The 12,260-nt window shown below is 43.3% G+C and overlaps 2 protein-coding genes across 3 annotated transcripts in view; one reads left to right on the forward strand and one right to left on the reverse strand.

Moving 5' to 3' along the window:
- The first annotated feature begins 1,084 nt into the window (after window positions 1-1,084).
- LOC123148498 (lysophospholipid acyltransferase LPEAT2) lies at window positions 1,085-5,765 on the forward strand. 2 transcript variants are annotated; one of them, XM_044567923.1, is made up of 13 exons: window positions 1,085-1,681; window positions 2,705-2,885; window positions 2,978-3,037; window positions 3,228-3,391; window positions 3,465-3,528; window positions 3,630-3,698; window positions 3,783-3,878; window positions 4,063-4,107; window positions 4,466-4,536; window positions 4,724-4,790; window positions 4,904-4,954; window positions 5,074-5,232; window positions 5,314-5,765. In XM_044567923.1, exons 1-13 carry the CDS (start codon window positions 1,191-1,193, stop codon window positions 5,458-5,460), a joined length of 1,665 nt encoding a protein of 554 aa, XP_044423858.1. In that variant the 5' UTR covers window positions 1,085-1,190; the 3' UTR covers window positions 5,461-5,765. The 2 variants fall into 2 exon arrangements, with proteins under 2 accessions (XP_044423858.1, XP_044423859.1); XM_044567924.1 differs by lacking the exon at window positions 1,085-1,681 and having other exon boundaries at window positions 2,699-2,885; window positions 3,215-3,391.
- A 130-nt stretch (window positions 5,766-5,895) lies between these two features.
- Window positions 5,896-12,260, reverse strand: part of LOC123148497 (ubiquitin carboxyl-terminal hydrolase MINDY-2) — a gene marked incomplete in the record, with an annotated part of 6,998 nt that continues 633 nt past the window's right edge. Inside the window, 11 exon segments of the mRNA XM_044567922.1 lie at window positions 5,896-6,236; window positions 7,180-7,354; window positions 8,361-8,410; window positions 8,581-8,685; window positions 8,772-8,852; window positions 8,941-9,022; window positions 9,101-9,155; window positions 9,245-10,391; window positions 11,603-11,690; window positions 11,807-11,913; window positions 12,007-12,125. Of these exon segments, the coding sequence (XP_044423857.1) occupies window positions 6,171-6,236; window positions 7,180-7,354; window positions 8,361-8,410; window positions 8,581-8,685; window positions 8,772-8,852; window positions 8,941-9,022; window positions 9,101-9,155; window positions 9,245-10,391; window positions 11,603-11,690; window positions 11,807-11,913; window positions 12,007-12,125 (2,075 nt within the window).

Raw genomic sequence — 12,260 nt, forward strand, 5'->3', positions numbered from 1 at the left:
TTAGTAAAATCAACTGGCGAGACGTGAACCAACCTGTGGTTGGATGGTTAGAGTGACAGTAGTATTCTTAGCCCACCAGGGTTTAAGTCCCAGTGCTCACATTATTCCTGAATTTATTAAAAGATTTTCGACAATGCGCTTTTAGTGGGAGGAGATATTCCCGTCGACGAGGAGGCGCGACTTCGTAAATCTTAAAATGATATGCCGGCTTAGTCTCTTGAAGGTGCTCATAGGGGTAGGGTGTGTGTTTGTGCGTTCGTAGAGGTGAGTGTATGCGCGTATGTATGAGTGCTTGCGTCTGTACCGTGTTAAAAAAAATCAACTAGCGAGACAATAACACATTTTGTGTACTAGATGAACAAATTCTTACAAGAAAGCGAACATTAATTCATGCATCTATGGATAAATTTGTAAATTCAACTTGGGGTTGGCTAATTCCCAATCGAGACGTATATGTCGTCAATGAAAAAATGACAAAAGGTGAAGGCCCTCTCTAGAGTATAAGATTTACTCTCTATTTTTAAATACAAGTCTTTTTAGATATTTCAATATTCCTACATAAGGATGTATATAAATATATTTTAAAGTGTGGATTCATTTATTTTGCTCTGCATGTAGTCCATATTAAAATCTATAAAAGGACTTATATTTAAGAACGGAGGAAGTATATGTTTCTTTTGTAGGAATATATTTAGAGTATTTTTCCATGGCAGTGATTTGGATCAAAGAACTGCGACACCAAATTCTTATTGATTTTTTGTTGGGAATTTGAATCTCTCACGAGACCATATTTGTTTGCATTTCCCCAATTTTTATCCAAACAAATACTCCTGCCTTTTTCAGGTTTTGCACCCCCCCCCCCCTTGCAAATTTTACTTGCGTCAAATTTTATTTTATATTTTCAGCTTTCTATAGTTTTTCTCTGGAAAAGGATCTCGGACCTTTCTCTGACCCGGGGCGATCCATGAAAAGCAATATCTGAAAGTGCCAGAACGCAAAAACAAAATAGAAGGAACCCACGAGGCCACGAGCCCCACGACCACAAAAACGATCATCTCCTCCTCCCTCCCTCCGCTTCGCTATTTGCTTTTCATATAGCCATAACTCGGCTCCTCCATTGCTCCTTTTCCAGCCTCCCGCTTCCTCCCGCCGTCGCTGTCCCCACCGGCCTCCCCCCCGCCGCCCCATCCATGGCCTCTCGAAATCATGGCCCTACCCCCGCCTCCTCCCTCGCCACGCCCCTCCTCTCCGACTCCATCACGCCCACCACGCCCACCCGCACCGCCAACGGCCACGCGCGGGGCCACGACGGCGACGACGACCTCTGCGCCGCCGCCTCGGTGTGCGACGGCGGCGACCCGTTCGCGTTCCTCTCGGGGGACAGCCGCCCGCCGCGGCCGCCGGGCCCGTCCCCCGCCGACCCGTTCCGCAACAGGACGCCGTGGCTGGGCGGCCCGTACGGGTGGGCCAGGACGCTGCTGCTCGCGCCGGTCGCGGCGGCGCGGCTCGTGCTCTTCGGGCTGGCCATCGCGATCGGGTACGCCGCCACGTGGGTGGCGCTGCGCGGCTGGACCGACTCGCGGGAGCGCCCGCGGGAGGGCGCCGGCCCCATGCCGGCCTGGCGCCGCCGGCTCATGTGGGTCACTCGGCTCTCCGCGCGCTGCATCCTCTTCTCCTTCGGGTCAGTATATACCTCTGCCTCAGCAAGCGCTGTTAGCAGCAGCAGCAGCTCTGCTCGGATTGGGTTTCGATCTGATCTGAACATTTGGCGCTCGATCGATGAGCCGCTGGGAAGCTTCGAGTTTTTTCACTAGATGATTAGGTTTCGGCCGCGAGGCCACACATGCCGAAGCTGCCGCAGATGGCTGACGCGATCGGGAGATGTTTGGTTGGTTTGCAGAATTTGGGGGGATTTGCGCTGCGGCACGTGTGTGGGCAGCGATTTTGTTTGGTGGGGGCGACGCCGACGCCGTATCAGCTCGGAAGGTGAAGGACCGTGCGGGTGACTTTGTTTGTTACGACATGCACTTAATACGGCTGACCGACAGGAACGGGAGGGCCCGTCTCGTTAATATCACAGTTCACCGTAGGTTGGAAACTGATTCTTGCACGGTCCTTCTCCCTCTGGTTAGCTTTTGCTTGGGTTTGTAGATCACACAACATTGCTGGTTACATCCTTGTTAATACCCAAGGAGAGAGAGAGCTATACCCAAGAATAGAAGAGGACAATTATTTCAACAAAATTACTCCCGATAATTTGGTTACATCCTTGTTAATTGGGGGCATGGACCAGGTGGTCCGTAATGTGTGTGACTGTGGATAATTCAAATGGGAATAATGTATAGACAATTCAAATGATGATGATGTCCATGCTGGAAGCACAGTTCATGGGTTCTGCTTGTGGGGTGTACGACCTTATTCTTTACACAACTGGCAATTGCTAATTTGAACGTTTTGGATATAATTCATTGAATGTTTTTAAAATGATGTCAAAGTGGTGACTGGTGGGGAACCTTGCTTCAAACCTTCCTTGAAATAAAATGAAAAGCTAACTGGCGAAAAATTATTTGTACAATGTGCTCTACTGCTTGTTTATACTTACTGGAGGGTTTCTGGTTTTGACCGCATACATATCATATTTTCTCATCTTATAATGCTATTGAATACTGCCTGATATTTATTGGCCACTCGTTTGTACTCTCAGGTATCACTGGATCACACGAAAAGGAAGGCCTGCGCCTAGAGAGCTTGCACCTATAGTCGTTTCCAATCATGTATCATACATAGATCCCATATACTTCTTCTATGAATTGTTCCCAACCATTGTTTCATCGGATTCCCATGATGCCATACCATTTGTTGGAACAATCATAAGAGCAATGCAGGCATGTGCCTTTACATTCTCCTCTTGAAGCATCTCAATTTGCAAGTTCCTTTCAAGTGTCAAACTTTATGACAATTTATACCTATCTTACAGGTTATATACGTTGATAGATTCTCGCCAGCTTCAAGGAAGTCAGCTGTGAATGAAATAAAGGTTAGGATGCTTCCCATCAGGCCTTTGACCCCATAGTTGTTCTGCACTTCCTACTTTTGTCATCTAAAGTGCACGGCGTAACTGATTTTAAAAGTTGATTACATGAAACTCATACTATGACATAAGACAAACAACTTGATTGTCTATTAGTTATTGTGTTCATATGGTACATTTTAGGATGTGCTTTCAGAGAAAGGCAGCTGGCAATAGCTTTCCGCGTGTCCTGTTGTTCCCTGAAGGCACTACAACAAATGGGAGATTCCTGATTTCATTCCAACATGGAGCATTCATACCTGGCTACCCTGTTCAACCAGTTGTTGTTCGTTACCCCCATGTGCACTTTGACCAATCCTGGTTAGTTTCTCTAAGATTACACATTTTTTTTCTTTTTGTGCTGTTCCCTGTCATAATTGTTATTGTGTTTCAGGGGAAACATATCACTAATAGCACTCATGTTCAAGATGTTCACCCAGTTTCACAACTTCATGGAGGTCTGCATTTCTTGCACACCTCAACCACTGTCTCTCATGTTTATTGGCAGCAATTCCTCACACAATAAGCTCATTCCTTATATGAATAATTGATTTTACAGGTAGAGTACCTCCCTATTGTCTACCCCCCTGAGATCAAGCAAGAGAATGCCCTTCATTTTGCAGAGAATGTAATACTGTTTTACTCAAATGAATCGTCCTTTCAACTCCTATGGTTTCTGTAGCAATGCGGTCATGATATTTTTATTCTACAGACCAGCTATGCTATGGCACACGCCCTTAATGTTTTACCGACTTCTTATTCATATGCTGATTCAATGATTGCGTCAAGAGCAGAAGAAGCTGGAAAGGTAACAGGCCCCCTACAACACTGTCTCTATTCTAAATTCATGTGCCAGTTTTGACCTTGTTTTCTGGAGTCCTTACAATATGGAATCTTCCAGAATTTCAAATGGCGGTAACTGGAGATGGGCATGCGTTCACTTGAGTAGGAAGTAGGAATTTGACTCTAATAAGCTGAGTTTCCATTTGCAGGCCAACTGCTCAAGTTATATGGTGGAAATGGCTTGGGTAAAAGAAGTAAGTCTTTCTTAAATTACACTGTATGTAGAACTTGGTGAACAAACCTATCAAAGAAACATCATAAGATTGTGAAGTTGTGCTATTATTGAAGAAAATGTTATGGTACAACGTTGATTTCATTTGCCTTTAAGTTTGCTTCTTTGTGCATCTAGAGTTATCTCTTGCTTCACTGTAATGAGACATTTTTCTTCTCTGTGAGGATAGATGAATGATAGTTGTAGACTTGTATGTAGTTGATTTTTTTCCATGATCCACGCAGCGTTTTATTTCACATGTTGGCTCTTTCCGAAGTACTGTGAATACTGCTTTCAGCTATGTGATAGTATCTGATTTTCTTTTTTACTTCTGTTCTCAGGTGTATGGTGTAAGCACAGCAGAAGCAATGGAACTCTTGGAGCACTTTTTGGCTATGAATCCAGACAGCGAGTAAGTTCTTCATCCCTTAACTGACAACTACTGGATTACCTTATAGAAGATTATAAAAGTTTGGTCATTAACGTTTGCTTGCTTAAAGGATGCAACATTATTTCAGTTCTCTGTTTATAAGTAGACATGCCTATTATTTTTCTGTCATTCCGCAGTAGTGATAAATACAATTAACCAATTCTTGCAGTGGACGTGTTAAAGCACAAGATTTTTGGGCTCTTTTTGGCCTATATTGCAGTCCTCTATGCAAGAAGGTACTAACACTCTCCTCCCTGCAAATACCATCAAGCTTAATTTCCTTGAAGCAAAATTGACAGAAAAGTTACTTGAAACTATCATCTTTGCTGAACTCGCATAATTGTTTCAGATATTTCACTACTTCGATTTTGAAAATAAGGAATCCATCACATTCCGACAGGTATGGGACTTGAAACGCAGTCTTATCTCGTAGCTGGCATATGTTTACCCTGTATCGTCATAGGCTATTTGCTGTATGTTTTCCTAACATGCTACCACGGTGCTACCTGATGTACACAGTTCCTGGTCGGGTGTGCGCACCTCAGGAAGCAGCCATTGTTTGAGGGAGTGTGCGAAACCGCCTTCGAGAAATGCAAGGCCCCCGGGACCTCTGACATATCCCTTGCACAGCTAGCCAACGCCTTGCGGTCGGGCATGCTTCCTCCAGCAGACGATGGGGTGAGTTTTCGACCTTCAGGTCCACTTGGATGCAACATTAGTGTGCCGACTTGACTCACCCTGTCTGTTCTCCGATTCCAGATGCTGAAGCTGTTTGAGACGTTTGACATTGACGACGACGACAAAATTAGCAGGGATGACTTTGTGGCATGCCTTGCGAGGTTCCCTTTCATGATCGCCCTCTTTGCTGGCCGGATCAACGGGGAGGTTTACATCGAGATAGTTTGATGGTTGATGGAGTTGTTACCCCTCCTTTGTGTAGAGGGGTGATTGCGCCACTCCACTGTCCGTTTAGTCGAGACAGATCAAAGTCCAGCTTATACCTCTGCCGCTTTGTGCATCTCAAACTGGCTAACCAGTACAGTGCGGCAATTTTGTTCCATTTGTTCTTCGAAGGGATATGCGTAGATAGTAGTGTTGTGGCACAATGGATTCTGCATATGGTTGTTGAATTGGATGTGCACATAGAAAGCACCTGTAACATCAACTAGAAGTTTTTGGGAAGATAATTCTGACTTTCCCTTGCACGTTTATATCTTTAGTACTGCACGATCATAACACTTATAACTGAGATAAGTGTGAGAAAACAAGTCACACGTCATCACATTGCAGCGTTTCCAAGACGATGAGTTGAGTTTACTCAGTAGGCAAGACGGTTTTTTGTGGACGATGAGTTGAGTTTGATCAATCACATTGCAGGGTCAACACATCGACAGCACCTCTGTTTTCACGTTTTATGGCTTTCCGAGAGGGTATTTACACAAGAGAAAACAAAGGAGAAACGAAGAGAGCTAAAAACAAGAAACGGCATCAAGGAGGCTGGCTAAAAATATTAGTCTGCCGTGCCGTGGCACGAGACAAGAAGATTTTTTTTACAGTATATGTATGGTGCTTCTTGTCTCTTTTTTCCTTTCTCCTGTTCTGTTCCTGGAATATCTTTACATTACAATGCACTTCTCTTTCTTCGACTCGGTTCTTGCAGGCGGTGGGACATTTGACCTCTGCTGCAGAATTGAAACCACAAGTGATTCAGACAAGTGAAAGGATGAACCGGCTGCATAAGAATTACATATAGGATATAAAATGTGTAAAGTAGGCCAGGACAAAGATAGGCCACCCCTGGTTACTAAGCGATTGTGAATCATTGATACCATAAGAATTGTTAAAAACACCAGGAATGATAAATTTCAGTGCAAGGACTACAGAGGAATTTACTATTTAGGATCCATGACTAAATGGATAATTACTGGTTCTGTGCAATATATTAATTTCATGTAAAATATGGAAAATAGGTAGTTTTTGACATTGTAGCAACAACATAGATGGTTCACAAGTTGACATTAAAATAACTTCAGTACAAAAGTGATTCCCACCCCCTCCCCTGTTAATAAAACGGTGGGAGTTGGAGTCTAAAGTCCCATGCCTATTCCCTTCTGAATTCCCAATCCCCCAACCAAACAATAGATTTGAAGTCTCGTACCCCTTCAATTCCCATTCCCTAGATCCAATTACCCCAAACCAAACACGCTGGGTTGTGGTCATGTTTCACTCAAATAAAATGAAAGTACTAGGTCAAAACTATAGCATGTACTTGTTGCATTTTGCAACATGGTATATACAGGTTCACAAATCTCCCACATTTGACCTTTAACTATGGGATTAATGGGATGACAGTTGTCAGGACATAAAGAATATAATAATTGTAGCAGGCAATGCGTGATAATTACTCCCTCCGTTCACTATTATAAGATGTTGTAACTTTTTTCTGAATCGGATGTATATAAACGTGTTTTAGTGTGTTTGTTAACTCATTTCAATCCATATGTAGTCCAATATTGAAATATCCAAAACGTCTTATAATAATGAACAGAGGAGTAGATGTTTACTGGCCGTGATGATTAAACGTTCGCTATATTAGCAACATGCATCAAGCCAAAGGAAACATACCCTTGGGCCAACAACAAGTCCTGGCCGGCCTGATGATTGATTGGGTGTCTGGTGTGTTTGCGTCTGTTGCTGCTGTTGTTGCTGAGGCTGCTGCTGTTGTGGTGGAGGCTCCTGTCGTTGAGGTTGCTGCCCAAACTCCTGTTGTTGAAGTGCGATAGCTAGCTCTAAATCCGAGCTGCCAATATAAAAGAAAACCATGCGCACAGGTTAGGCCTTGGGAATGTACACGTGCAAATACAAGTATACTTGAGGGTTCTACTATTGCCTGCAAACATGCATTGTGCAATTTTCTTTATCACTACACATTTCCCTAGTCAGTCTAACCTGTTAAATGGGCTAACACGCACACATTTTCCTAATCAGGCTAAATGTCATGCTATCTTGTTGAACAGGATAATTCATACACATTTTCCTAGTCAGGCTAATATCATGCTAGCCTGTTAAACGGGTTAACCTAGACCACATAGGTGCTACAAGCCTACAACCATCTCTTTGCATCAGAGATCCATCATACCATACTGATAATGCATCTAAAACTATGATTGCCGGCAGTATTTTAAGTAACCAGATGTATAGATAAAAAAAGGACAGCCCGGTGCATGTAGCTCCTGCTTGTGCAGGGTCTTGTGTACGCAGTCTTTCCCTACATTTCTGCAAGAGGCCGTTCCCAGGACTCAAACCCGTGACCTCATGGTCACAAGACAACAGCTTTACCGCCGCCTTGCAACCAGATGTCTAGATAAACCTTTTAACATTTTTACAGCATGTCATGTGTATACTCTACATAAAACCTACTCTCCATATCGGTCATTCAGCCAAGCATGAAATGAGAAGTTCAATACAAAATTCAAGATCCCCAACCAACTCATCAACCAGGCAAGGAACTAGAACGGGAAATAGCCACAACACTCAGTAGAACAGACTGGATTGCAAACCTAAAACAAGCAGAAGTGCAGAACAGAGCCAAGAACAGCAAAAGGCATAACTAAGAACAGCAGAGTGGGAAAATACTACTGTACATAGCTTCAACTGGCATCATAATATCACATCATATCTGACAATACAGATATTAACATGGTTGCAAAGGTTAAAACGTTATGCAATAGTAACTTGGATAAGATTTGCTTTTCGGCCAACATAGAACTTGGCAAAAAAAAAAAAAAAGAGTAGGAGGGGCATACTCTCCAGATGAGTTCGGCAGAGTGGAATTGTCAAATTGAGCAATATAGTCCTGCACATAGAATAGACAATGGATTATATAATCTTATACTCCCTTAGCAATATAATCCTACAGATGTATCTAACACTAAAACGAGTCTAGACAAATCCGAGTCAACTAATTCGGGACGGAGGTAATAGAACCCAATGACAATCACAAAAATTTATTGATGTTGCACATACAGCAGTAGTCGTCATGGCCTGCTGTTGATTCCATGAATCATTTCTGGGACTTTCAGCCGTAAATGGCGTGAAGTTACTAGTGACAAAAACCCCATCTCCATTCACCTAATGATTGCCAGTTGAGAACAAAACAAATCAGTAACTTCCATTTCAAGTGAATAGAAGTGTTGGTGGAGAGGGCTATTACATACCTCATCCAACTTTTGCCATACCAAATCAGTTTGGCTGAAAAAACCCTGATCAGTTGCTAAGAGATATAGACTTCCGTTATGCTGCACAAAAAGCATGGAGAAAATAAAGACAGCAAGCTTAATAGCTTATTACAGTAATTAAATAGTCTGACTTAATTAATTATCATACCTTGAACATACTGTTGAAGTGGTTATTGCGGAAGAAGACACAAAGCTCTCTTTCCTTGAGACCCTCTTGTAGACAAAACAAACTGTAATGATGAAAATTTTGCCACATTAATTATGAACAAGAGAAATCCATGCGCTTAAACCTATGAACGGATATGTACCCATAGACAGTCAGCTGGTTAGCAGTGCTCTGTAGAAAATTATCAATCAGGTCCCCTGCAAACAAACAAAGGAGTGTGAAGATAAATATTGTGAATAGATATTCATGACCCAATTGCACAACTGGTAACTGGAAAATATCTCACATTGATGATCTGCAGCTCCATTTTCCAAGCATTGACTACTTTCCGCGATCTTGTCAGCCTGCTCAGCAAGAACCACCTCACCCTCATACACTGGCTCCTCAGTTTGAAATGCCATGTTTCCACTGCCAAGTACGTGCTCTTCTCCTTGATAGATTGGCTCATTCCCCTGAATGCTTGAAGAGGCAAGCACAGCAGTGTCTAGAGAAGCAACTTTCTCATCCTGCTCAGGTATAGCACCCATAGGAGTAGCTTGACTAGTTACAGTTGCTGAGTCACAGCTGTTCTCAGTATCAGAAACCTGAGGGGCAGTATCATAAGCCTGAGGTGTAGCACCCATAGGAGTAGCTTGACTAGTTACAGTTGCCGAGTCACAGCTGTTCTCAGTATCAGAAACCTGAGGGGCAGTATCAGAAGACTGAGTGTCATGAATTTGCATAGTAGAATGTTCTCTGCAGGTTTCTTTACTAGCTTCAGCGAGATCAGGAGCAGGAGCAGGAGCAGAAGCTTCGCCATCGAGAACAGAAGATTCATGAGAAGGGCAGGCAACAGTAGATTCTGAAGATTGAACAGGTATATCAAGGTGCGCTACTAACGCATCCCTTTTCCCATCTTCCTCTGTTTCTTTAGAGGTCAAAGCTTGTTCAGATTCTGAAGACGCAACTTCACTAACATTAGCATCAGAATTTGTGTTCTGTAATGTAGAATCATGACTACCTTCCTCTTTATTTGACAGTCCTACCACCTCAGGTGCCTCTAATACAAAGCTCTCACTACGTGGTGTATCCTCTATATTGGAGGATGAATGACTCTGCGAAGTGCTGAAGGAAACAGATCCATCAACAACATTCGTGCTTTCAGCTTTGGATAGACTAAGGACTCTCCTTAGTTCCTCGTCTTCCTCACGGTCACCTCGTCTCATTTGCAGTTCAGCTGAATCTGAGAGTGTACTTTCATCAAATGATTTCCCTAGAGAAACAGTAGGTGACGGAACCCCTAATGCTGCTGCTGTTGCGGCAGCAAAATCAACAGTTTCTTCCTCTGCAACATGTTTATCCTCTTCTGCTGGTTTCTCTGACTTATATTCAGCAAGCCCAGAAGCAAGAGCATTGTATGACTTTGATCCAATGGCACTAGCAGTGTCAGTATCCTAGAAATTGATATGAAGCAGTATTAGCATGTCAGTGATGTTATAGGCACAGCTAATAAAGTGATGCTGTATCTACTTTGTAGTCATGAGTCACGTGACACATTTAAGCAGACATGGATGTTGAACAAGAGCACATCTAGCATTCACATACATACAGTCAGAAACCGTGTTAGTCATGCGTCTTTGTTCGTGGAATTGCATTGCACAACATAAACAGGTCATCAATTATTGAGTTTTTTAGTACAAAAAATAAGTCTACCAAACCTACACTGGAATTTAAATATAATGTCCGTATGCAAGCATAACCTTTTGCAGAAGCAACTCAAGTGACAATTGAAACACAATGAGTGAAAGTGAGGGGCATCGGAGTAAGAGAATCGGTTCCCTCAGTTGACAATTCATCTCAACAGAATAGCCATAATTATGACCGATGGTTTAGGCTGCAGACTGGAATACAGTTGGTAGCAACCTAACGTACAAAATGTGGTACGTTTTACCAATACCAAGAGGTCAAAAGAAAGAAAACTAATGTCACATGAGCATCCCAATGCTAGTAAAAGCAGGGAACTCCTCTGCACTACAGATAAAGGGCATGCAATTGCAAGCAAACAGACTTCAGAGACCGAATAAAGTCACACAAACAATCACAATAAAAATATCTCCTAAGAATGAATATGTAGTAAATATTGCTGACAGGGCTCAGAACTCAGGGAGACCCAAATTTTAAAGATGGTATAGTCTTGCACTCTTGCACATGCATAATGCCTTCGGAAGCAAAGACATTGCACACTCTACAGCGGTCAATGTTTTATACACATATATTTTAAGTATTCCCCATATGCGTATATTCTACATCATTCATCATCTATGCAATAGTGTGATTACCAAAATTGAAAAACATAAACATGGATGGAAAAAGTACCAAGACCATATGCAAGATAGCATTGAATCCTTTAATCAAGTTCACGGGCATACAAATACTGATTTCTCACGTTTATGAACCTGGTCATTCATGTGTCAAAAATTTACATTTCACCTAAAGTATTAGGGCTGTTGTATGCAAGTTAGGTGAGACAGGCTATACCAATCTCAATAAATACCAAGCAAAATCAAAGGTTACTTGTTGGTCATGTAACAGCCAATTCGTAGTGTGTTTTGTCATTGCAGGAAAGCAACATGTAAACCTAATATGTCATAGGGATAAGTAATACCTGAGGATCGACTATCCATCCATGGTATAATGGAATATCCAGAAGATCAAATATGGCGCGCTCTGGGGTGAACTCAAAGTCATCAACCCTGCAACGTTGACATAAATGCACCTCAGAACAACAGACTAAATGCCATACATACACACACACACACACACACCCAGGGGCACCCATAAAACATCAATCTGGAAACATCGAACACACTTTCTGAACATGACATTCACATCGATGCCAGTCGTGAGGCGCGGTAGAAGGTCTATCGCGTCTGAGATGTTGTGCTCCCAGTTGCGGGCGTACTCCTCGTCCCTGCCCTGCGAGTCACAACCCAACCCTATTTTCAGAAATGAACATCGCAAACGGCCACAAACTTATTAGCGGCGGGAATGCTGATCAGCTGGCCGAACCTGCGCACTGCTGTTGGAGTCAATGAGGCGGTCGGCGACGAGGGACAGCAGCTTCTGCTGCGACACCTCGCCCGCATCCGGGTTCAGGCTGATCACGTTCTTCAGCAGCAGCACGTTACCTGCAGCACAAAAAACGGGCGCGCCAAAACCCACGCAGGTGAGATCGGGAGCAAAACCAGCCCGCGCGCGCGCGGAATCCACCAAAACGGCGGGTCGACCCGAGCGGGGGAGGAGAGGCGAGGGGAGGGGAGGGG

The sequence above is a fragment of the Triticum aestivum genome, chromosome 7A (assembly GCF_018294505.1).
Source record: "Triticum aestivum cultivar Chinese Spring chromosome 7A, IWGSC CS RefSeq v2.1, whole genome shotgun sequence".
Taxonomy (NCBI): domain Eukaryota; kingdom Viridiplantae; phylum Streptophyta; class Magnoliopsida; order Poales; family Poaceae; genus Triticum; species Triticum aestivum.